Source organism: Rutidosis leptorrhynchoides, chromosome 7 (assembly GCF_046630445.1).
Source record: "Rutidosis leptorrhynchoides isolate AG116_Rl617_1_P2 chromosome 7, CSIRO_AGI_Rlap_v1, whole genome shotgun sequence".
NCBI lineage: Eukaryota > Viridiplantae > Streptophyta > Magnoliopsida > Asterales > Asteraceae > Rutidosis > Rutidosis leptorrhynchoides.
Window position 1 is genome coordinate 170,120,325 of NC_092339.1, and position 26,503 is coordinate 170,146,827.

At 38.2% G+C, this 26,503-nt stretch overlaps 1 protein-coding gene across 1 annotated transcript; it reads left to right on the top strand.

The window, feature by feature from the left end:
• Positions 1 to 481: 481 nt before the first annotated feature.
• LOC139859782 (uncharacterized) lies at positions 482 to 25,467 on the top strand. The gene is made up of 2 exons (XM_071848557.1): positions 482 to 826; positions 24,253 to 25,467. Exons 1-2 carry the CDS (start codon positions 482 to 484, stop codon positions 25,465 to 25,467), a joined length of 1,560 nt encoding a protein of 519 aa, XP_071704658.1.
• Positions 25,468 to 26,503: the final 1,036 nt, after the last annotated feature.

The window sequence follows — 26,503 nt, forward strand, 5'->3', positions numbered from 1 at the left end:
AGTGGAAGCATGAACCAATCGTCTTCCCGTCGTTATTCAATATCAACCCATCTTCTGACCCTGTTATCATACGGGCACACATCTTCAACTGCCAAATTGGGCGAATATACACCGACACTGGTGCGGGGGCAGAAGTCATGTTTGAACATTGTTTTCAGCAGCTACCAGAAAACATCAGACGGCGGAAGAAAGCCGCAACTTCGCCATTGGAAGGATTCAACAGCTCTGCAACCTGGCCGGTAGGTTCCATCACGCTAGAGGTGTTGTTGGGAACATTACCTTTCTAGAGTACTGCAGACATCGAATTCTCCATAGTCAAAACAGACTCACGAGATAACATTATCATAGGACGTAACGCCATGCAAAAATTTGGGGCAATCACATCTACAGTGCACGACATGCTAAAATTTCCAACCCCGGCCGGCGTAACAACCATCCGAACACAAGAGATGGAGCCGGTTGAGTGCTTGCAAATATTTAAATGTACATATATGACGACGGCTATGTGTCACCAAACCTCAAATACCCGGAGCAAAGGATCCAAATTGGGACGGCTTTGAGTGGTAACGCAAAGGATACACTTTGCAAACTCCTAACGGCGAACATCGATGTCTTCGCCTGGGAGCCTTCCGACATGACAGGAGTCCCTCGCGAAATAGCACAACATCGGCTAAATGTAAACCCGAACATCACACCGGTCGTTCAGAAGAAAAGAGCAATGGCGTTAGAACGGAGCGTATTCCTAGACAACAAAGTACAACGGCTGGTTCATGCCGGTATAATGAAACAAGTAAAATATCAGACATGGGTGGAGAACTCCGTGATGGTAAAGAAGGCAGACGGATCTTGGCGCATGTGTGTCGAGTACAAGGTCATCAACAAAGCATGCCCAAAAAACAATTACTAATATTGGCTAAAAAGTCATGTTTTCACCCCGGTATTAAGGCCCAAAAACAAGAAAGATTCAAACTTTTTTGGCAAAATACCCACTTCGTCAGTTAGAATTGAAGAACAAGTAATTACGAATGTGGTGCAAAAAGTATTAAGAGAATCGGAGCTAAAACGAAGATTCTAGAGCAAAAATGGTGCAAGACAAGAAATTAAGTTACGATCCAGTAAATCAAGGCTGACCAGCACCAAAAACGGCCTGCCATACGGCTTGCCAGTATGGGGTACAACCTGTCAAACGGTCCAGCAAACGGCTCCAAGAAACGGGCTGCCAAGCAAATGGGTTGCCAAATACGGCTCACCAAACGGGTTGCCGTATGGCTTGCCAGCCGTTTGCAGGCAAAAACTTTGCTTATTTAAAGGGTCTTTGTCATTCATTCCAACACACACTTCAATTCACTTCTTTCTATCTATTGTACAATACTAGTCATACTCTCAAGGCCTTCGACTCCGTGCGGGACACCTAGTACCCGGAGAAGAACGCTGAAGATTGTATTAGGAGCATTCTAGAGTCTTGAAGTTGTCACTTTTGTATTCAGAACTCATTTAATCTACTTGTACTTCTAACCTTTATCTTATATAATGTTTTATTTTATTGTTGCCATGATTGGCGAGTAGTTATCTTTAGTGTATGCTATGATGTAAGCAGTTATAATGCCGAAATAATATTATGGTTTGTGTATGCTGTCGAAATGCTTTTCGATTATGCTTTAAACTCAATCGCTTTTCCAACTAATAGAACGTAGTTATAGGCTCTGTTATCGGGAAGTCGTGAACCCCGATTCAGAATACACTATCTGTGTCACCCCTTGGTAAGAGAAGTCTATCGGATACAATGTAAGATCGACTGAGGCACACCGGTTGTAATAAGTCTATCAAGCTTTGGATTCCGACTGAGGACTCTTTCGTAGTGAAACATCTAACTAGACCCTTAGTACATTGTCGGTCCTAGACCATGCTAGTGTAGTCACCAAGCATATAAACTTCATACGAGCACACTGAAGCACAGCGGTTGTTGTAAGCTGTACCTCTGCTAAGTAAGGCCATGGAACCCGGTTAGTGTTGACCAGTACACTGCACCATAACGCGGTCTCAAGCATTGCACCCCGCTTGAGAGATTATTAGTTAATTAAGGAACTGTTTGTTTAGACACATAAAAGATTGGACCGTTAGGATAACCGAACGTGTTCATGGAAGTCAGCTTGACTTGGCCATGGTGTTCTTTATGGTTGAACTCTTTTTAAGGGCCTAACTATCTTTCAAAACCAATCATTAACGAAAGCATTAAAACACATCACGTCTCTCGGATATGGTAAACCATGTATTCTATTATGCTTAAGAAAGTTTAGACCATTTTGGAATGTTAATACGTCACCCAACCGAGTCGCTCAATTGGATGAGCAGTCTGAACGTGTATGCCTGTAGTCAGACTGCACGAGCGTCGGGGGTAAGGGACATTGCTGTCTATTCTGAATCTTCAAGCCTAACGCAGTACCCAGTGACATGTCTTATGACAGGGGCGTTTAGGACCAGTGTAATGAATACAAGGCCTCTGCCTATTCATGAGCCAGCATTCCATAATCTCGGCAGAATAACTGATGAACTTATAGTATGCACTCACTTTAACCTTATCTGAATTACGAATTTTATCGCATTTACTTTATCTATTTTATAAATTAGAAATCCCAAATTAAATAACCACTACTCCCTAACTATCTTAGGCTTAAATATAGGTTCGATTCTACTGATATCTCAAAAATACGACTCTAGGTCATACTTCCCTTACTTATAAGGAGTAGCAAGATTTAGTTCCCGCTAAATATAAATTTAAGACAGTACCCTCTCCCATGAGTGGCTGATCCTGGAAAGCCGCGACCTGATGACACCGCGCAAATAAAAATCGTCCGTTTCGGCCATATCACGGGAGAGTACTAAGTTTTTGGCGCCGCTGCCGGGGAACTGGTATCAGGCAATACTGCTCTCTATCAAACTTATTCACAAGCATTTAATGGTGTCTAAGAAAGACAATTATACACGGACTTGGTTGTTGGATTTTCTGAACAGTCGCCAATTATATTGGGACCAAAAGGATCCTGCCTCTCCGTAGTCAGCCTGGCCACTTGGTTTGTTGAATAGTTCGTGCGGAGCTCTGTTACCGAAATACCAGAGAATCAGTAGCCAGAACCAAAAACATATTCTACCTTACATTAATTTAGATCACATTAAATTAGATTACCTTAGATTATTTTAGACTACCTTAGATCAAACTAGATAAAATTAGATTATCTTAGAATTAGATTACCTTAGACTAGTTTAGCTTACTTTAGATTATCTTAGTTTATTTGCGAAAAATTAAAAACAAAAAGGCATACCTAGTGTATGATCCAAACCCGATCTAGACAAGGGCCGTTGCTATTCGTACCTGATCCAGATGCAATAATCTCTAAAGCATGCAAGGAAGCACGAATCAGAAATCAATTGGTGTTACGCGTTACTTTAGCAGAAAACACCAAACCCTCGATTGAAGGTCGAGGAGGACCAATTAGATTTCTATAGATTCAAGGACACTCGTTCGAGTTAAAACATCACATCATCCAGCTCATCCAAAATAGCTGTCAGTTTCATGGATTACCAAACGACGATCCTAATTCTCACCTTGATAAATTCATATCTCTTTCGAACTCCTACAAACAGCCAGGGATAGGAAAAGATATAGTCCGGCTATACTTGTTCCCCTATTCTCTCACTCATCATGCTCAAAATTGGTTTGAAGGACTGGAAAAAGATTCCATCACGTCATGGACGGAGATGGCTACTAAATTCTAAAGAAACCAAACTGAAGAATGACATCATTAACTTCAAACAAAGTTATGATGAATCTCTTTACACTGCATGGGAGCGATTCAAAACCCTGCTGAAGAAATGCCCTAATCACCAGCTAGAACGGTCAGCCCAAATTTGTACCTTCTATAATGGTCTTACGGTAAATCATAGGACGACGATCGATGCAGCAGCTCAAGGGAATCTGATGAACCAAACCACACACGAAGCATGGGAATTGCTCAAGAACATGATAATGCATCATCATGACTGGAACAGTGGTGAAACAACTTCATCATCTTCCCCACTCTCTGCACTTAACAATCAAACGGAGGCCATCAAATCCCTCACGGATAAGATGGAATCTCTTGCTAAACTACTCGGAGAATTAAAGACGCAGCCACAGCAGGTTAACCAAGCTCAGGCTTGTGTTAATTGAACCAACCCGCAACCCATTGAAGAATATCAAGTTGAGTACGAAAACCCTGACGGTTCAGTCTGTTACGTTCAATACCCAGCTCGTCCACCAAATCCCGGATTCAATCAACCACCTAGGGTTAATCAATTTCAGCGAAGCAATTAACCTTTCCGCTATCACTATCCACCTTATCCAACCCAACAATCTCAATTGACCTACGATCAACCACTTCCACTCACTGGTCACCCAATTGAGGAAAATTCCCCTACAACCCAGATTACAAAAGAAACTAATCCCACTCTCGGAGCTGATGATCAATTGACTCAGTTCATTCAAGGACAACAACAGCTAAATCAGAGAACTGCAGCCAGACAAGATCAGATGGAGATACTAATGAGAAATCAATTGGCTCTGCTCAAAAGTTTGGAAACGCAGCTCGAACAGTTATCACAACACCTTGAAACCCGACCGAAGGGAAGATTGCCAAGTAATACTATCCAAAATCCCCACATAGAAGAAGCAAATCAAATGGATTTCGTGATCCCAGAGGAAGAACCGCGGAGAAGGTCAGCTAGGCTCAAGAACAAATCGACATATACTCAAAAGCTGACCCCTGAAACTCCAGTTCGCGTACCTTATCCTGGAAGGCTACAAGAAGAACCATCCAAGCTTGATTCCTTCAAACTTGATGGAAGATTCCTGGACACTATGTCCAAAGTTCCTAACCAGAAGAGATACATCCGAAGGCTTCTTTCTACAAAGGAGAGGATACCAGACTCCAACAAAATTCCACTGAGTGAAGAATGCTCTGCATTACTCAGAAACTCTCTACCACCAAAGCTAGGAGATACGGGTCGATTCGTTTTCCCGTGTTCAATCTACCAATCTGGAACCATTCATGCGCTAGCAGATTTAGGAGCAAGTATCAACCTAATCTCCTACTCTCTATACAGGATATTTGAGTTAGGAGACTTGTCACCAACCAAAATGACAATCCAACTTGCTGATCACACAATTCGATATCCTAAGGGCATAGTTGAGAACGTCTTGGTGAAAGTCGACAAATTCTTGTATCCTACGGATTTCGTAGTAATGGATATTAAAGAAGACCTACACACACCAGTAGTGTTAGGAAGACCTTTCATGAATACGGCTAGGACTGTCATTGATGTGTACAATCAAACCTTGATCTTACGATCGCATGGGGAGAGCGTTACCTTCAAAATTGACCGACCAACCGATCTTTCTGGACAGGCAGAGATTTTTGCTATTTCCTCCAGACGGATCACTTCCGATGACGAGTTTTCACCACCAGCCAATGATATCGAGATGGGTGTTGAATCATAGTCTATAGACGACCCAGAAATGGAAGAAGAGGATCCCATCGAAGAAATAGAGGAAGAGGAGGAATCTGAGGAGGAAGAGGAAACAGAAGATCACAGTTTAATCATTCGCTTCAAGAAGAAGACCGACAAGGCTGAGGTTAAGGATATAGAAATTGATCCTGCAAGTATCAAAGTGGAGAATCAGAATACTGAAGAAACCCGTTCATCAGACGCATCCTTAGAAGAACAATACACCAATGATAACGAGGAAGAGCAACATGAAGACATTCTGAATAACTCACACTCGCCAACCGAACCAGATCAAGGGGAGCCGGACTCTTCTTTAGATCGAATTCCGGTTATATCCACACACACAGACATGATTACCTTCATCAATGATACCGATGAATTTGAAGACATTCTCGAAGCCATCCGAAAATCAACCATTGATTTTTCGCTACGCTTAACAGAACAAATTATAGCTTTCAGAGAAGAACACCACCTTTATCTCCGAAGAGAAGACAATGATGTTGAAATCCTAGAAGAACGCATTCAAGACTTTATCAATTCTCTTCACGATCATATCTATCATGAAGAAAGGCAACGAGAGCACAATTCAATGGTTTGCACTATTCTTGAGACAAGATTCTGTCGAGATCCGAAGATCATTTACTCTAGGGTCTAAAATGCCTTAGCCAGATCTGCACTTCCGTTCTCACGAAACCAACGAGCACTACTGACTCTCATCCGGAAGCATATGGATCTTTCCACCGGACGCCCAACTTATCACTCTGATTTGCAAATGATCGAGGATATTCATAGCTTTTTTGCTCTTTTGGAAAGAGATAATTTCTAAAGCACACCAGACAGACTAGTGATTTATGTAACAATTGATCACCACGCTAATCTGATTATCAAAGAGTTACGAGACACTGTTATAAAGGAAGCAAGGCGAAACAATCCGTTCTCTCATCTTGAACCAGATCGAGTCAACATTGTCACCTATGTTACGAAGCAGCTATCACGTATCTTCCACGAATCCACAGATCCTAGTTTCACATTTAAAGTGAAATGTCTGGTTCTTATTGATTAAAAACGTTCCATATTAATTGATTTCGTTGCGAGGTTTTGACCTCTATATGAGACATTTTTCAAAGACTGCATTCATTTTAAAACAAACCATAACCTTTATTTCATCAATAAAGGTTTAAAAAGCTTTACGTAGATTATCAAATAATGATAATCTAAAATATCCTGTTTACACACGACTATTACATAATGGTTAACAATAGAAATATATTACATCGACATATGTTTCTTGAATGCAGTTTTTACATAATATCATACAAACATGGACTCCAAATCTTGTCCTTATTTTAGTATGCAACAGCGGAAGCTCTTAATATTCACCTGAGAATAAACATGCTTTAAACGTCAACAAAAATGTTGGTGAGTTATAGCTTTAACCTATATATATATATATCAAATCGTAACAATAGACCACAAGATTTCATATTTCAATATACATCCCATACATAGACATAAAAATCATTCATATGGTGAACACCTGGTAACCGACATTAACAAGATGCATATATAAGAATATCCCCATCATTCCGGGATACCCTTCGAATATGATATAAATTTCGAAGTACTAAAGCATCCGGTACTTTGGATGGGGTTTGTTAGGCCCAATAGATCTATCTTTAGGATTCGCGTCAATTAGGGTGTCTGTTCCCTAATTCTTAGATTACCAGACTTTATAAAATGGGCATATTCGATTTCGATAATTCAACCATAGAATGTAGTTTCACGTACTTGTGTCTATTTTGTAAATCATTTATAAAACCTGCATGTATTCTCATCCCAAAAATATTAGATTTTAAAAGTGAGACTATAACTCACTTTCACAGATTTTTACTTCGTCGGGAAGTAAGACTTGGCCACTGGTCGATTCACGAACCTATAACAAATATGTACATAAATGTCAAAGTATGTTCAAAATATATTTACAACACTTTTAATACATTTTGATGTTTTAAGTTTATTAAGTCAGCTGTCCTCGTTAGTAACCTACAACTAGTTGTCCACAGTTAGATGTACAGAAATAAATCGATATATATTATCTTGAATCAATCCACGACCCAGTGTATACATATCTCAGTATTGATCACAACTCAAACTATATATATTTTGGAATCAACCTCAACCCTGTATAGCTGACTCTAACATTCACATATAGAGTGTCTATGGTTGTTCCAAAATATATATAGATGTGTCGACATGATAGGTCGAAACATTGTATGCGTGTCTATGGTATCTCAAGATTACATAATATACAATACAAGTTGATTAAGTTATGGTTGGAATAGATTTGTTACCAATTTTCACGTAGCTAAAATGAGTAGTTTTTACCAATTTTGTTTTGCTCGCCATTTCTTCATTTCTAATCCGTTTTGAGTGATTTAAGTGGCCACGGTTTCGTATTGAACTTGACTTTATGACACTAAACATAAAAGGTATAGGTTTATAGTCGGAAATACAAGTTACAAGTCATTTTTGAAAGAGGTAGTCATTTCCGTCGAAAGAACGACATCTTGATGACTGTTTTGAAAAACATACTTTCACTTTGAGTTTAACCATAATTTTTGGATATGGTTTCATGTTCATAAGAAAAATCATTTTCCCAGAAGTATAGCTTTTAAATCAAAGTTTTTCATAGTTTTTAATTATCCAAACTAAAACAGCCCCCGGTTGTAACTACGACGGCGTAAATCCGGTTTTATGGTGTTTATCGTGTTTTCGGGTTTTAAATCATTAATTTAGCATATCATATAGATATAGATCATGTGTATAGTTGATTTTAAAAGTGTAGTTAGAAGGATTAACTTTATTTGCGAACAAGTTTAGAATTAACTAAACTATGTTCTAGTGATTACTAGTTTACCACTTCGAATATGATAGCTTTTTATGTATGAATCGAATGATATTATGAACATCATTGCTACCTTAAGTTCCTTGGATAAACCTACTGGAAAAGAAAAAAATGGATCTAGCTTCAACGGATCCTTGGATGGCTCGAAGTTCTTGAAGCAGAATCATGACACGAAAACAAGTTCAAGTAAGATCATCACTTGAAATAAGATTGTTATAGTTATAGAAATTGAACCAAAGTTTGAATATGATTATTACCTTGTATTAGAATGATAACCTACTGTAAGAAAAAAAGATTTCTTGAGGTTGGATGATCACCTTACAAGATTGGAAGTGAGCTAGCAAACTTGAAAGTATTCTTGATTTTATGAAACTAGAACTTGTAGAATTTATGAAGAACACTTAGAATATGAAGATAGAACTTGAGAGAGATCAATTAGATGAAGAAAATTGAAGAATGAAAGTGTTTGTAGGTGTTTTTAGTTGTTGGTGTATGGATTAGATATAAAGGATATGTAATTTTGTTTTCATGTAAATAAGTCATGAATGATTACTCATATTTTTGTAATTTTATGAGATATTTCATGCTAGTTGCCAAATGATGGTTCCCACATGTGTTAGGTGACTCACATGGGATGCTAAGAGCTGATCATTGGAGTGTATATACCAATAGTACATACATCTAAAAGCTGTGTATTGTACGAGTACGAATACGGGTGCATACGAGTAGAATTGTTGATGAAACTGAACGAGGATGTAATTGTAAGCATTTTTGTTAAGTAGAAGTATTTTGATAAGTGTATTGAAGTCTTTCAAAAGTGTATGAATACATATTAAAACACTACATGTATATACATTTTAACTGAGTCGTTAAGTCATCGTTAGTCGTTACATGTAAGTGTTGTTTTGAAACCTTTAGGTTAACGATCTTGTTAAATGTTGTTAACCCAATGTTTATAATATCAAATTAGATTTTAAATTATTATATTACCATGATATTATGATGTACGAATATCTCTTAATATGATATATATACATTAAATGTCGTTACAACGATAATCGTTACATATATGTCTCGTTTCAAAATCATTAAGTTAGTAGTCTTGTTTTTACAAATGAAGTTCATTGTTAATATACTTAATGATATGTTTACTTATCATAATATAATGTTAACTATATATATAACCATATATATGTCATCATATAGTTTTTACAAGTTTTAACGTTCGTGAATCACCGGTCAACTTGGGTGGTCAATTGTCTATATGAAACCTATTCCAATTAATCAAGTCTTAACAAGTTTGATTGCTTAAAATGTTGGAAACATTTAATCATGTAAATATAGTTTTCATTAAACATATAATCATAGAAAGGTTCGGAAAAGTTCGGGTCACTAGAGTACCTACCCGTTAAATAAATTTCGTCCCGAAATTTTAAGCGATTGGATGTGTTGGCTCATCCTCTGGAAATAAGTGCGGGTACTTCTTCTTCATCTGATCTTCTCGTTCCCAGGTGAACTCGGGTCCTCTACGAGCATTCCATCGAACCTTAACAATCGGTATCTTGTTTTGTTTAAGTCTCTTAACCTCACGATCCATTATTTCAACGGGTTCTTCAATGAATTGAAGTTTTTCATTGATTTGGATTTCGTCCAACGGAATAGTGAGATCTTCTTTAGCAAAACATTTCTTTAAATTCGAGACGTGGAAAGTGCTATGTACAACCGCGAATTGTTGAGGTAACTCAAGTCGGTAAGCTACTGGTCCGACACGATCAATAATCTTGAATGGTCCAATATACCTTGGATTTAATTTCCCTCGTTTACCAAATCGAACAACACCTTTCCAAGGTGCAACCTTAAGCATGACCATCTCTCCAATTTCAAATTCTATATCTTTTCTTTTAATGTCGACGTAGCTCTTTTGTCGACTTTGGGCGGTTTTCAACCGTTGTTGAATTTGGATGATCTTCTCAGTAGTTTCTTGTATTATCTCCGGACCTGTAATCTGTCTATCCCCCACTTCACTCCAACAAATTGGAGACCTGCACTTTCTACCATAAAGTGCTTCAAATGGCGCCATCTCAATGCTTGAATGGTAGCTGTTGTTGTAGGAAAATTCTGCTAACGGTAGATGTCGATCCCAACTGTTTCCGAAATCAATAACACATGCTCGTAGCATGTCTTCAAGCATTTGTATCGTCCTTTCGCTCTTCCCATCAGTTTGTGGATGATAGGCAGTACTCATGTCTAGATGAGTTCCTAATGCTTGCTGTAATGTTTGCCAGAATCTTGAAATAAATCTGCCATCCCTATCAGAGATAATAGAGATTGGTATTCTATGTCTGGAGACGACTTCCTTTAAATATAGTCGTGCTAACTTCTCCATCTTGTCATCTTCTCTTATTGGTAGGAAGTGTGCTGATTTGGTGAGACGATCAACTATTACCCAAATAGTATCAAAACCACTTGCAGTCCTTGGCAATTTAGTGATGAAATCCATGGTAATGTTTTCCCATTTCCATTCCGGGATTTCGGGTTGTTGAAGTAGACCTGATGGTTTCTGATGCTCCGCTTTGACCTTAGAACACGTCAAACATTCCCGTACATATTTAGCAACATCAGCTTTCATACCTGGCCACCAAAAATGTTTCTTGAGATCCTTGTACATCTTCCCCGTTCCAGGATGTATTGAGTATCTGGTTTTATGAGCTTCTCTAAGTACCATTTCTCTCATACCTCCAAATTTTGGTACCCAAATTCTTTCAGCCCTATACCGGGTTCCGTCTTCCCGAATATTAAGATGCTTCTCCGATCCTTTGGGTATTTCATCCTTTAAATTTCCCTCTTTTAAAACTCCTTGTTGCGCCTCCTTTATTTGAGTAGTAAGGTTATTTTGAATCATTATATTCATAGATTTTACTCGAATGGGTTCTCTGTCCTTCCTGCTCAAGGCGTCGGCTACCACATTTGCCTTCCCCGGGTGGTAACGAATCTCAAAGTCGTAATCATTCAACAATTCAATCCACATACGCTGCCTCATATTCAGTTGTTTCTGATTAAATATGTGTTGAAGACTTTTGTGGTCGGTATATATAATACTTTTGACCCCATATAAGTAGTGCCTCCAAGTCTTTAAAGCAAAAACAACCGCGCCTAATTCTAAATCATGCGTCGTATAATTTTGTTCGTGAATCTTCAATTGTCTTGACGCATAAGCAATTACCTTCGTTCGTTGCATTAATACACAACCGAGACCTTGCTTTGAGGCATCACAATATATCACAAAATCATCATTCCCTTCAGGCAATGACAATATAGGTGCCGTAGTTAGCTTTTTCTTCAATAACTGAAACGCCTTCTCTTATTCATCCTTCCATTCAAATTTCTTCCCTTTATGCGTTAATGCAGTCAAGAGTTTTGCTATTTTGGAGAAATCTTGGATGAATATTCTGTAGTAACCAGCCAACCCTAAAAATTGACGTATATGCTTCGGAGTTTTTGGGGTTTTCCACTTTTCAACAGTTTCTATCTTTGCCGGATCCACCTTAATACCTTCTTTGTACACTATGTGACCGAGGAATTGAACTTCTTCCAACCAAAATGCACACTTTGAAAACTTAGCGTACAGTTTTTCTTTCCTCAATACTTCTAGCATTTTTCTCAAATGTTCACCGTGTTCTTGGTCATTCTTTGAGTAAATAAGTATGTCATCAATGAAAACAATGACAAACTTGTCAAGGTATGGTCCACACACTCGGTTCATAAGGTCCATGAACACAGCTGGTGCATTAGTTAAACCAAATGGCATGACCATAAACTCGTAATGACCGTAACGTGTTCAGAAAGCAGTCTTTGGAATATCATCTACTTTCACCCGCATTTGATGATACCTGGAACGTAAGTCAATCTTTGAATAAACAGAGGAGCCTTGTAGTTGATCAAATAAGTCGTCGATTCTCGGTAGTGGGTAGCGGTTCTTGATGGTAAGTTTGTTCAACTCTCGGTAGTCGATACACAACCTGAATGTACCGTCTTTCTTCTTGACAAACAAAACAGGAGCTCCCCACGGTGATGTGATTGGTCGAATGAAACCACGCTCTAAAAGTTCTTGTAATTGGCTTTGCAGTTCTTTCATCTCGCTGGGTGCGAGTCTGTAAGGAGCACGAGCTATTGGTGCAGCTCCTGGTACAAGATCTATTTGAAATTCAACGGATCGATGTGGGGGTAATCCCGATAATTCTTTCGGAAATACATCGGGAAATTCTTTTGCGACGGGAACATCATTGATGCTCTTTTCTTCAGTTTGTACTTTCTCAACGTGTGCTAGAACAGCATAGCAACCTTTTCTTATTAGTTTTTGTGCCTTCAAATTACTAATAAGATGTAGCTTCGTGTTGCCCTTTTCTCCGTACACCATTAAGGGTTTTCCTTTTACTCGTATAATGCGAATTGCATTTTTGTAACAAACGATCTCTACTTTCACTTCTTTCAACCAGTCCATACCGATTATCACATCAAAACTCCCTAACTCTACTGGTATCAAGTCAATCTTAAATGTTTCGCTAACCAGGTTAATTTCTTGATTCCGACATATATTATCTGCTGAAATTAATTTACCATTTGCTAATTCGAGTAAAAATTTACTATCCAAAGGCGTCAATGGACAACTTAATTTAGCACAAAAATCTCTACTCATATAGCTTCTATTCACACCCGAATCAAATAAAACGTAAGCAAATTTATTGTCAAAAAGAAATGTACCCGTAACTAGCTCCGGGTCTTCCTGTGCCTCTGCCGCATTAATATTGAAAACTCTTTCGCGGCCTTGTCCATTCGTGTTCTCCTGGTTCGGGCAATTTCTAATAATGTGGCCAGGTTTTCCACATTTATAACAAACTACATTGGCATAACTTGCTCCGACACTACTTGCTCCACCATTACTCGTTCCGACACCATTTGTTCCTTTCGTTCTGTTAACCCTGGTCCGTAGACCTCACACTTCGCCGCGCTATGACCATTTCTTTTACACTTGTTGCAAAATTTGGTGCAGAACCCCGAGTGATACTTTTCACACCTTTGGCATAGCTGCTTCTGATTGTTGTTGTTGTTGTGGTTGTTATTGTTGTTGGAATGATTGTTGTAGTTGTTGTTGTTGTTGTTGTTTTGGCGTTTGTTGTAGTTGCGATTGATGTTGCGATTGTTGGGATAGTTGTTGTTGTTTTGGTGACTCTTATCACCGTTTTCTTCCCACTTTCTTTTGACTAGCTTCACGTTGGCCTCTTCAGCCGCCTGTTCTTTAATTCTTTCCTCAATCGGGTTCACTAGTTTGTGAGCCATTCTACATGCCTGTTGTATGGAGGCGGGCTCGTGTGAACTTATATCTTCTTGGATTCTTTCCGGTAATCCTTTCACAAACGCGTCGATCTTCTCTTCCTCATTTTCGAACGCTCCCGGACACAATAGGCACAATTCTGTGAATCGTCTTTCATATGTGGTAATATCAAATCCTTGGGTTCATAACCCTCTAAGTTCTGTCTTGAGCTTATTGACCTCGGTTCTGGGACGGTACTTCTCGTTCATCAAGTGCTTGAATGCTGACCACGGTAGTGCGTAAGCATCATCTTGTCCCACTTGCTCTAGATAGGTATTCCACCATGTTAACGCAGTACCTGTGAAGGTATGCGTAGCGTACTTCACTTTGTCCTCTTCAGTACACTTACTTATGGCAAACATCGATTCGACCTTCTCGGTCCACCGTTTCAATCCGATCGGTCCTTCGGTTCCATCAAATTCCAAAGGTTTGCAGGCAGTGAATTCTTTGTAGGTGCATCCTACACGATTTCCGGTACTGCTAGATCCAAGGTTATTGTTGGTATGTAGCGCAGCCTGTACTGCGACTATGTTTGCAGCAAGAAAGGTACGAAATTCCTCTTCGCTCATATTCATGGTTTGTCGAGTAGTCGGTGCCATTTCCTTCAAATAGTCAAATGAAACAAGTTAATCATACAGAATATTAAGAGTAGTCAATAGTATCTCGTAGCATAATATGAACTCATTTATAAAAGCTTTTTCTTCATATTAGCGTTTTATAAGTTTAAATTCGGGTAGTACCTACCCGTTAAGTTCATACTTAGTAGCTAATATACAATTCAACTACTACAATTCTATATGAAAAACTGATTATAATAATATTTCGCGTTCAAACTTTTTCACAATATTTTACAAACTTACAATACCGCTTATTTTACATATAACATGAAATATAGCACACAATAACTTTGATACAAGATAGTTGTGAATATAATTCTAGCTAGTACACAAGTCATTCAGCAAAGGTAATAAAGACACGTAATTCATACGTCCAGAAACAAGTCATGCATTCTGGTTTTACTAGGACTACTTCCCATCCTTGGTCTTGTGGAACATAACCGTTATGGCCGTTGATAAGATAACATGTTGTAACGTCGTCAAAGGGACGAAGGTTACGTAATGACCAACAGTCTCGTAATAACCTAAAACCTCATTTCTTACCTCAATTACCGACTTCGTCACTTGTGGGAACGTTTTGTTTAATAGTTGTAGCCCGATGTTCTTGTTCTCACTTTGGTGAGAAGCGAACATTACTAACCCGTAAGCATAACATGCTTTTTTATGTTGCATGTTAGCCGCTTTTTCTAAATCACGAAGTCCTATATTCGGATATATAGAGTCAAAATAATTTCTTAACCCGTTGCGTAAAATAGCATTTGGGTTCCCCGCAATATATGCGTCAAAGTAAACACATCGTAACTTATGGATTTACCAATGTGATATCCCCTTCTTTCGAACGAAAGCCTTTTATAAACCAAGGCATTCTTGGAACGTTCTTCGAATGTATTACAAACTGATCTCGCCTTAAATAGTTGTGCCGAGGAATTTTGACCAACTCTAGACAAGATTTCATCAATCATGTCTCTGGGTAGGTCTCTTAAAATATTGGGTTGTCTATCCATTTTGTGTTTTTATACTGTAAAATAGACAAGAGTAAGATTTATAAAAAAAAAAATACTTATTAATACAAGCAATTTTTACATATATCATAAAGCATAAGCATACTATATTACATATATTACACCACACGAATACAACTATTTTATTCCGACTCGCTCGTTTCTTCTTCTTCGGTTTTGGTTCGTTTTACCAAGTTTCTAGGGATATATGATGTTCCCCTAATACGAGCCATCGTTTTCCATATTGGTTTAGAAAAACCTGGTGGTTTAGAGGTTCCCGGGTTATTGTCACAACTTAAGAAATACGGGTGTTGACGATACATATAAAGTTCATCGGGTTTGGAATCAAATTTCTCTATTTTTATGCCCTTTCCCTTATTGTTCTCTTTTGCCTTATTAAATTGTGTTGGGGTAATTTCTATAACATCATCGGAATTCTTGTCGGGATCCGATTCATCGGAGAATTGGTAATCCTCCCAATACTTTGCTTCCTTGGCGGAAACACCATTGACCATAATTAACTTTGGTCGGTTGGTTGGGGATTTTCTTCTACTTAACCGTTTTATTATTTCCCCCACTGGTTCTATTTCTTCTTCTGGTTCTGATTCTTCTTCAGGTTCCGATTCTTCTTCCGGTTCCGACTCTTCTTCCGGTTCCTCTTTGGGAACTTGTGAATCAGTCCACGAATCATTCCAATTTACATTTGACTCTTCATTATTATTAGGTGAGTCAATGGGGCTTGTTCTAGAGGTAGACATCTATCACATAATATTAAACACGTTAAGAGATTAATATATCACATAATATTCACATGTTAAAAATATATAGATTCCAACAAAATTTGTTAAGCAATCATTGTTCAAGTAAATACGGTCGAAGTCCAGACTCACTAATGCATCCTAACAAACTCGATAAGACACACTAATGCAAAATTCTGGTTCTCTAAGACCAACGCTCGGATACCAACTGAAATACAGTTGGGGACAACCACCGTCCCACCCAGTGCCTTCCCAGCTAACCGCCTGGTGACCACTGAGTGTACCTCATATACTGATTTTAGGGCCTGCCTCTCGGCTACTGCCAACCCTCGTAAGGGTTCGCAAGGAGTAAGAGCCAATGCTTCGTCACAGGTAACACTGTGAGAACCTCCTTTACGACTAACCCACCACACATGGACGGCGTTATACCAGCTCTGATACCAACTGAAATGTCGCGTTCTTATTGATTAAAAACGTTCCATATTAATTGATTTCGTTGCGAGGTTTTGACCTCTATATGAGACGTTTTTCAAAGACTGCATTCATTTTAAAACAAACCATAACCTTTATTTCATCAATAAAGGTTTAAAAAGCTTTACGTAGATTATCAAATAATGATAATCTAAAATATCCTGTTTACACACGACTATTACATAATGGTTTACAATAGAAATATATTACATCGACATATGTTTCTTGAATGCAGTTTTTACATAATATCATACAAACATGGACTCCAAATCTTGTCCTTATTTTAGTATGCAACAGCGGAAGCTCTTAATATTCACCTGAGAATAAACATGCTTTAAACGTCAACAAAAATGTTGCTGAGTTATAGGTTTAACCTATATATATCAAATCGTAACAATAGACCACAAGATTTCATATTTCAATATACATCCCATACATAGAGATAAAAATCATTCATATGGTGAACACCTGGTAACCAACATTAACAAGATGCATATATAAGAATATCCCCATCATTCCGGGACACCCTTCGGATATGATATAAATTTCGAAGTACTAAAGCATCCGGTACTTTGGATGGGGTTTGTTAGGCCCAATAGATCTATCTTTAGGATTCACGTCAATTAGGGTGTCTGTTCCCTAATTCTTAGATTACCAGACTTTATAAAATGGGCATATTCGATTTTGATAATTCAACCATAGAATGTAGTTTCACGTACTTGTGTCTATTTTGTAAATCATTTATAAAACCTGCATGTATTCTCATCCCAAAAATATTAGATTTTAAAAGTGGGACTATAACTCACTTTCACAAATTTTTACTTCGTTGGGAAGTAAGACTTGGCCACTGGTCGATTCACGAACGTATAACAAATATGTACATATATATCAAAGTATGTTCAAAATATATTTACAACACTTTTAATACATTTTAATGTTTTAAGTTTATTAAGTCAGATGTCCTCGTTAGTAACCTACAACTAGTTGTCCACAGTTAGATGTATAGAAATAAATCGATATATATTATCTTGAATCAATCCACGACCCAGTGTATACATATCTCAGTATTGATCACAACTCAAACTATATATATTTTGGAATCAACCTCAACCCTGTATAGCTAACTCCAACATTCACATATAGAGTGTCTATGGTTGTTCCAAAATATATATAGATGTGTCGACATGATAGGTCAAAACAAAGTATACGTGTCTATGGTATCTCAAGATTACATAATATACAATACAAGTTGATTAAGTTATGGTTGGAATAGATTTGTTACCAATTTTCACGTAGCTAAAATGAGTAGTTTTTACCAATTTTGTTTTGCTCGCCATTTCTTCGTTTCTAATCCGTTTTGAGTGATTTAAGCGGCCATGGTTTCATATTGAACTTGAATTTATGAAACTAAATAGAAAAGGTATAGGTTTATAGTCAGAAATACAAGTTACAAGTCGTTTTTGAAAGAGGTAGTCATTTCCGTCGAAAGAACGACATCTTGATGACTGTTTTGAAAAACATACTTTCACTTTGAGTTTAACCATGATTTTTGGATATGGTTTCATGTTCATAAGAAAAATCATTTTCCCAGAAGTATAGCTTTTAAATCAAAGTTTTTCATAGTTTTTAATTATCCAAACCAAAACAGCCCCCGGTTGTAACTACGACGGCGTAAATCCGGTTTTATGGTGTTTATCGTGTTTTCGGGTTTTAAATCATTAAGTTAGCATATCATATAGATATAGATCATGTGTATAGTTCATTTTAAAAGTGTAGTTAGAAGGATTAACTTTATTTGCGAACAAGTTTAGAATTAAATAAACTATGTTCTAGTGATTACTAGTTACCACTTCGAATATGATAGCTTTTTATGTATGAATCGAATGATGTTATGAACATCATTACTACCTTAAGTTCCTTGGATAAACCTACTGGAAAAGAGAAAAATGGATCTAGCTTCAACGGATCCTTGGATGGCTCGAAGTTCTTGAAGCAGAATCATGACACGAAAACAAGTTCAAGTAAGATCATCACTTGAAATAAGATTGTTATAGTTATAGAAATTGAACCAAAGTTTGAATATGATTATTACCTTGTATTAGAATGATAACCTACTGTAAGAAAAAAAGATTTCTTGAGGTTGGATGATCACCTTACAAGATTGGAAGTGAGCTAGCAAACTTGAAAGTATTCTTGATTTTATGAAACTAGAACTTGTAGAATTTATGAAGAACACTTAGAACTTGAAGATAGAACTTGAGAGAGATCAATTAGATGAAGAAAATTGAAGAATGAAAGTGTTTGTAGGTGTTTTTAGTTGTTGGTGTATGGATTAGATATAAAGGATATGTAATTTTGTTTTCATGTAAATAAGTCATGAATGATTACTCATATTTTTGTAATTTTATGAGATATTTCATGCTAGTTGCCAAATGATGGATCCCACATGTGTTAGGTGACTCACATGGGCTGCTAAGAGCTGATCATTGGAGTGTATATACCAATAGTACATACATCTAAAAGCTGTGTATTGTACGAGTACGAATACGGGTGCATACGAGTAGAATTGTTGATGAAACTGAACGAGGATGTAATTGTAAGCATTTTTGTTAAGTAGAAGTATTTTGATAAGTGTCTTGAAGTCTTTCAAAAGTGTATGAATACATATTAAAACACTACATGTATATACATTTTAACTGAGTCGTTAAGTCATCGTTAGTCGTTACATGTAAGTGTTGTTTTGAAACCTTTAGGTTAACGATCTTGTTAAATGTTATTAACCCAATGTTTATAATATCAAATTAGATTTTAAATTATGATATTATCATGATATTATGATGTACGAATATCTCTTAATATGATATATATACATTAAATGTCGTTACAACGATAATCGTTACATATATGTCTCGTTTCAAAATCATTAAGTTAGTAGTCTTGTTTTTACAAATGAAGTTCATTGTTAATATATTTAATGATATGTTTACTTATCATAATATCATGTTAACTATATATATAACCATATATATGTCATTATATAGTTTTTACAAGTTTTAATGTTCGTGAATCACCGGTCAACTTGGCTGGTCAATTGTCTATATGAAACCTATTTCAATTAATCAAGTCTTAACAAGTTTGATTGCTTAACATGTTGGAAACATTTAATCATGTAAATATAGTTTTCATTAAACATATAATCATAGAAAGGTTCAGAAAAGTTCGGGTCACTACATAAAGCTGGATGTCGGGAGATATACTCAAAGACGGTGAAATTAATACTCGGATCAGGATTGCTGTTCACTTCTTTACAGCTTCATCTTTTAACTAATCTTTGCAACAGACTCCTACTGTGGAGATCACCATTCTGAAGAATTCGAGATTCTAAAGATACAGTTTCTGACATTATTTGAAGACCTCCGAAATGAGCATCCCGTCAGAGAAATAATCACCACCATCAGCGAGGAATGTTTGCTTTTTAAAGCATCACTACGGTCGAGCCAACGACCTTAAACAAAAGCGCTTCTCGGGAGGCAACCCGTGCAATAAAGTAGAGTAGAAGAATAAAGGATGATAAATGAGCTGATAAAGACGTAAGGATTGGAAGCCAGCCGCATCTGCTAGGGGTATTTCTTTCTTTTTCACTACTAGCTCAAGATTCAAACTATGCCACATCCTAGCTTATCACTAAGTGTGGGATAATACCCAATAAAAGCACTAGAAAAATACTCCCAAATCTTCAACTAAAACTCCTAAGTGTGGGATACACTAGGAACATTGAAGACAATGTTCATCTAAGTATGGGATGTTGGTATCTTTTTATGCTGTATTATAATAACCCATTACGAAGATTCCAAGTCCTTAAGCTAAATTTCAAAATTTTTGAAAGAAACCCTTTTCGAAAAAGTATTTTTGAAAACCTAAAACGTTTGTCAATAAAAATAAGGCTTAAGTAAGGTGGAAATCTTGTTAGATTGGAATCTCTAATAGAGCATTGCATGACTAAGGCATTATCGACCTAAATTGATTATGGTAAGGCACCCCAAATAAGACCAGCATTCATCTTTAATGCTTCACTATTTTCCGTTGAGAGTGCCGATGTCTGTGCTCAGAATCAGAACTTGCTTTAGATCTACATCTCCAAGCAGCGAAACGTGATTCGGTTGTAATCAAAAGAGCTAGCCATTTGTTAAACATAAGCCTTCCGCACCTCCACCACTTCTACTCCACATCACCTTTACTATTACTCGAAAAATCCAGAAAACGAGAACTCCTTCCGAAAACCCGATGTTATAAAACTCTCAAGTATCATGGCAAAGGTCTTGAAAAAGTTTACCGGCTAAAAGTTTCTCGAGATGAAGTCTCCAAAATATATATATATATATATATATATATATATATATATATATATATATATATATATATATATATATATATATATATATATATATGGTTCTGAAAAATGAGCAGAACTAAATAAGAGAAATGCCGAAGAGAACTCGACCGAAAATGATTATCAAATGAAGAAAAGTTCAAAAGTGCTTCTCAAAATACTTCAGCACTCCTATCTATCCTCATAAAAGTCTGTATAAAGAATACATTACCCTTTATCTCACCCCTCAAAAACAACTTCACTACCACTCCAAAATTCCTTTTCCATCATTGACAAATGACCCATAAAGCTGAGATTACTATCGTTCTCGCATTAGCAGCAAGGATTTGAGTCTTTATCAAGCCTATGACGATGGGTACAGCATGACTGGCTATGAGCATTTTCATTTCTTAGATCTATAGGGAACCCTAAACACTTGAGTGATTTAAGTAACCCGTAAAATCTAGCCTATGTCATGTAACCTCCTCGCATGCTTGCAGAGATAATTTCAACCCTAACATAGATGACTCACCTTGTCTTTTGCTCTTATAATAAAAGCAAACCATTTAGGCTATTAGAAAAGAAACACCGAAAAGATTCTTAAGGAAATGAGAGTTTGCTTAAGGACAAGCAAAGTCTAAGTGTGGGATATTTGATATCAGCTAAAAAGTCACGTTTTCACCCCGGTATTAAGGCCCAAAAACAAGAAAGATTCAAACTTTGCTAGCAAAATATCCACTTCATCGATTAGAATTGAAGAACAAGTAATTACGAAGGAAGTGCAAAAAGAATCAAGAGAATCGGAGCTAAAACGAAGATTCTAGAGCAAAAACGGTGAAAGACAATAAATCAAGTTACGATCCAGTGAATCAAGGCTGACCAGCACCAAAAACGTCCTGCCATACGGCTTGCCATATGGCTTGCCAGTATGGGGTACGGCCTGTCAAACGGTCCAGCAAACGGCCCCAAGAAACGGGCTGCCAAGCAAACGGCTTTCCAAATACGGCTCACCAAATGGGTTGCCATACGGCTTGCCAGCCGTTTGCAGGCAAAAACTTTGCTTATTTAAAGGGTCTTTGACATTCATTCCAACATACACTTTAATTCACTTCTTTCTCTCTCTTGTATAATGCTAGTCATACTCTCAAGGCCTTCGACTCCGTGTGGAAAACCTAGTACCCGGAGAAGAACGCCGAAGATTGTATTAGGAATGGTCTGGAGTCTTGAAGTTGTCACTTTTGTATTCAGAACTCATTTAATCTACTGGTACTTCTATCCTTTATCTTATATAATGTTTTATGATATTGTTGCCATGATTGGCGAGTAGTTATCTTTAGTGTATGCTATGATGTAAGCAGTTATAATTCCGAAATAATATTATGGTTTGTGTATGCTGTCGAAATGCTTTCTGATTATGCTTTAAACTCAATCGCTTTTCCAACTAATAGAACGTAGTTATAGGCTCTGTTATTGGGAAGTCGCGAACCTCGATTCAGAGTGCACTATCTGTGTCACCCCTTGGTAAGAGAAGTCTATCGGATACAACGTAAGATTGACTGAGGCACACCGGTTGTAGTAAGTCTATAAAGCTTTGGATTCCGACTGAGGACTCTTTCGTAGTGAAACATCTAACTAGACCCTTAGTACATTGTCGGTCCTAGACCATGCTAGTGTAGTCACCAAGCATATAAACTTCGTACGTGCACGCTGAAGCACATCGGTTGTTGTAAGCTGTACCTCTGCTAAGTAAGGCCGACCAGTACACTGCACCATAACGCGGTCTCAAGCATTGCACCCCGCTTGAGGGATTCTTAGTTAATTAAGGAACTGTTTGTTTAGACACATAAAGGATTGGACCATTAGGATAACCGAACATGTTCATGGAAGTTAACTTGACTTGGCCATGGTGTTCTTTATGGTTGAACTCTTTTTAAGGGCCTAACTATCTTTCAAAACCAATCATTAACGAAAGCATTGAAACACATCACATCTCTCGGATATGGTAAACCATGTATTCTATTATGCTTAAAAAAGTTTAGACCATTTTGGAATGTTAATACGTCACCCAACCGAGTCGCTCAATTGGATGAGCCGTCTGAACGTGTATGCCTGTAGTCAGACTGCATGGGTGTCGGGGGTAAGGGACGTTGCTGTCTATTCAGAATCTTCAAGCCTAACGCAGTACCCAGTGACATATCTTATGACAGGGGCGTTTAAGACCAGTGTAATGAATACAAGGCCTCTGCCTATTCATGAGCCAGCATTCCATAATCTCGGCAGAATAACTAATGAAGTCATAGTATGCACTCACTTTAACCTTATCTGAATTACGAATTTTATCGCATTTACTTTATCTATCTTATAAATTAGAAAATTCCAAATTAAATAACCACTACTCCCTAACTATCTTAGGCTTAAATATAGGTTCGATTCTACTGATATCTCAAAAATATGACTCTAGGTCATACTTCCCTTACTTATAAGGAGTAGTAAGATTTAAGCCCCGCTAAATATAAATTTAAAACAGTACCCTCTCCCATGAGTGGCTGATCCTGGCGAGCCGCGGCCCGACGACACCGCGCAAATAAAAACCTTCCGTTTCGGCCATATCAATTACCCTCTGCTGGAAATCAATTGGAAGGTTGAGTCCCTCTCGGGTTTCCAGTTCCTAAGCTTCCTGGATGCATACATGGGTTACCAACAAATCCCAATGGCAGAAATCGACGAAGAAAAGACCGCATTCTTCACAAAAAAGGCATTTTCTTCTATATAAAAATGCCATTTGGGTTAAATAATGCCGGAGCAACATACCAACAGGTAATCGATAAAGCATTCCAGGACCAAATCGGACAAAATATCGAAGCATATGTGGACGACATCGTTATCTAAAGCAAAACAGAAGAACAAATGATTTTAGACATCATTGAAACATTCGATTCGCTACGCAAAATCAATATGAAGCTAAATCCATCAAAATGCTCTTTCGGAATGGAAGAAGGCCGTTTCTTCGGCTTCACGATCACTCCGAGAGGAATTAAGGTAAACCCGAAGAAAATCCAAGCAATTGGAGACATGCAGTCACCCAGGAGAAAAAAAGATGCGCAATGCTTAAACGGGAAGCTAGCGGCACTCACAAGGTTTCTGTCACGAGCCGCCGACAAAGCTCTCCCCTTTTTCCAGACGTTAAAGGGCTGCCTGCGAAAAAAAGATTTCATTTAGACGGATGAGGTCGAGAAGGCCTTCCAGGATGTAAAGGCATTCTTAAAGGAACTGTCAACATTAACGGCACCTATACCGGGTGAAATCCTCACGGTATACCTTGCCGCCTCTTCCGAGGCAATAAGCTCGGTTCTAATTGCCGACAGAGGTAAAACTCAAATGCCGGTGTATTTCGTAAGCAAATTATTACAAAACAGAGAAGTAAACTATCCAGCCATGGAAAAACTAATTTATGCTTTAGTGCACACAGCCAGGCGGTTACGGCGATATTTTCAAGTACATCCGATACAAGTTTTCACGGACCAACCGATCAAACACATCCTGACTATGCCGAAAATTTCTGAAAGAATGGCAAAATGGGCAATAGAACTTGGAGAGCACGAAATCACCTTCCTCCTGAGATATTTGGTCAAGGGCCAAGTCATAGCCAACTTTTTGGTGGAGCTCCCTTCTGACATGATCAAGCAAGGCGAAACCACAGTCACAAGAAGGGAAACGGACGAATTCTGGGAACTATATACGGATGAAGCATCAAGTGAGGAGGGGGCCGGTATAGGCTTACTCCTCGTTTCCCCAAAAGGAGAAGAAATAACCTACGCTATCCTGTTGAAGTTCGCCTCCTCAAACAACGAGGCTGAGTACGAAGCACTAATAGCCGGATTATGCTTGGCTAACAGTATTGATGTACGACAACTCACAGCTTATGTTGACTCACAACTGGTAGCAAGCCAGTTAAACGGCAGCTTCAAAGCAAGGGATACATCGATGCAAAAATACCTAGAACTTATGAAAGCACTAACCAACACCTTTGCAGCATTTGAAATAAAACAAATACCCCGTAACCGTAACAAGAAAGTAGATGCTTTGAGCAAGCTTGCCTCTTTGCTATACGACCACTTCACCAAAAAATTTATGGTTGAAGTACTGGAAAGAAAATCAACTGAAGAGGATACTCTCATGGCAACAATCACAATAGAGGAAGAATGTTGGATGACACCTTTTATAAAATACCTTGCCGACGGTACCCTCCCGGCAGACAAATTACAAGCTCGTTGGATAAGAATGCGGGCACCAACGTATAACTTTAAAAATGGCGTCCTGTACATGAAATCATTCACAGAGCCTTATTTAAGCTGCGTTGGCCCGACGCAGGCCAAAGAGATACTACGAGAAATGCACGAAGGAGCCTGCTCCACACATTTCGATGTTAGTTAGCAGGATCAAGAGAATGGGTTATTTATGGCCACACATGTACCGGGACACATATGATCTGCTCGTAAACTGTGAGGCATGTCAAATACACGCTCCCGTCAACAGATCCCCTCGTCGAAACATGATTCCTATACATGCCGCTTGGCCATTCTGCAAATGGGGGATCGACATCGTCGACCCATTCCTAAGAGGTGTCGGTAACGTTAAATTCCTAGTAGTCGCAATCGACAACTTTACAAAATGGGTCGGGGCGAAACCGTTAAGCACGATTACAGGAAGAAAAATATTAACGTTTATATCAGAGGACATTGTTTGTAGTTTCGGTTTACCACGAGAGATAGTCTGCGACAACGACACACAGTTTGCAAACAATCCATTTAAAGACTAGTGTGCAGACATGGACATTCAACATTCATTACTTCCGTGGCCTACCCACAGGCCAACGGATAAGTCGAGGTCACTAACAGAGACATCGTTGCCGGCATAAAAGCAAGACTAGGTAAACACCGGCAAGGATGGGTGGATGAACTCCAACGTGTACTATGGGCACACCGGACAACACCGAAAGATAGTACGAACGAAACACCTTTCAGTCCGGTGTACCTCACCAAAGCGGTTATCCGGCCTGAAGTGCTTATCCCAACCAACCGAATAAAAACATACAATAAACAACAAAACGATGAAGCATTGTGAGAAAACTTGGATGCTCTGGAAGAACGACGGACGATAGCACATATCCGGCAATCCGAAAAGAAACAAAAAATCGCAAACCACTATGAAAAAAAAAAGTCAAGGCACTGGACTTTCAGTTAAATTACTTGGTGTTGCGTAGCAACGAGGCCAGCCGACAGTAAGACGTCGGAAAATTGGGCTCAAGATGGGAGGGACCTTACAGGGTCATCGGCATAACCGAGTATGGTGCATACCACCTGGAGACACCAGACGGAGTTCCAATACAACGCACATGGCATGCCTTTCATTTGAAGAAATATCATGTGTAACTTATCTGCGACCGGGAGGACTGATCACCCACTCGGAT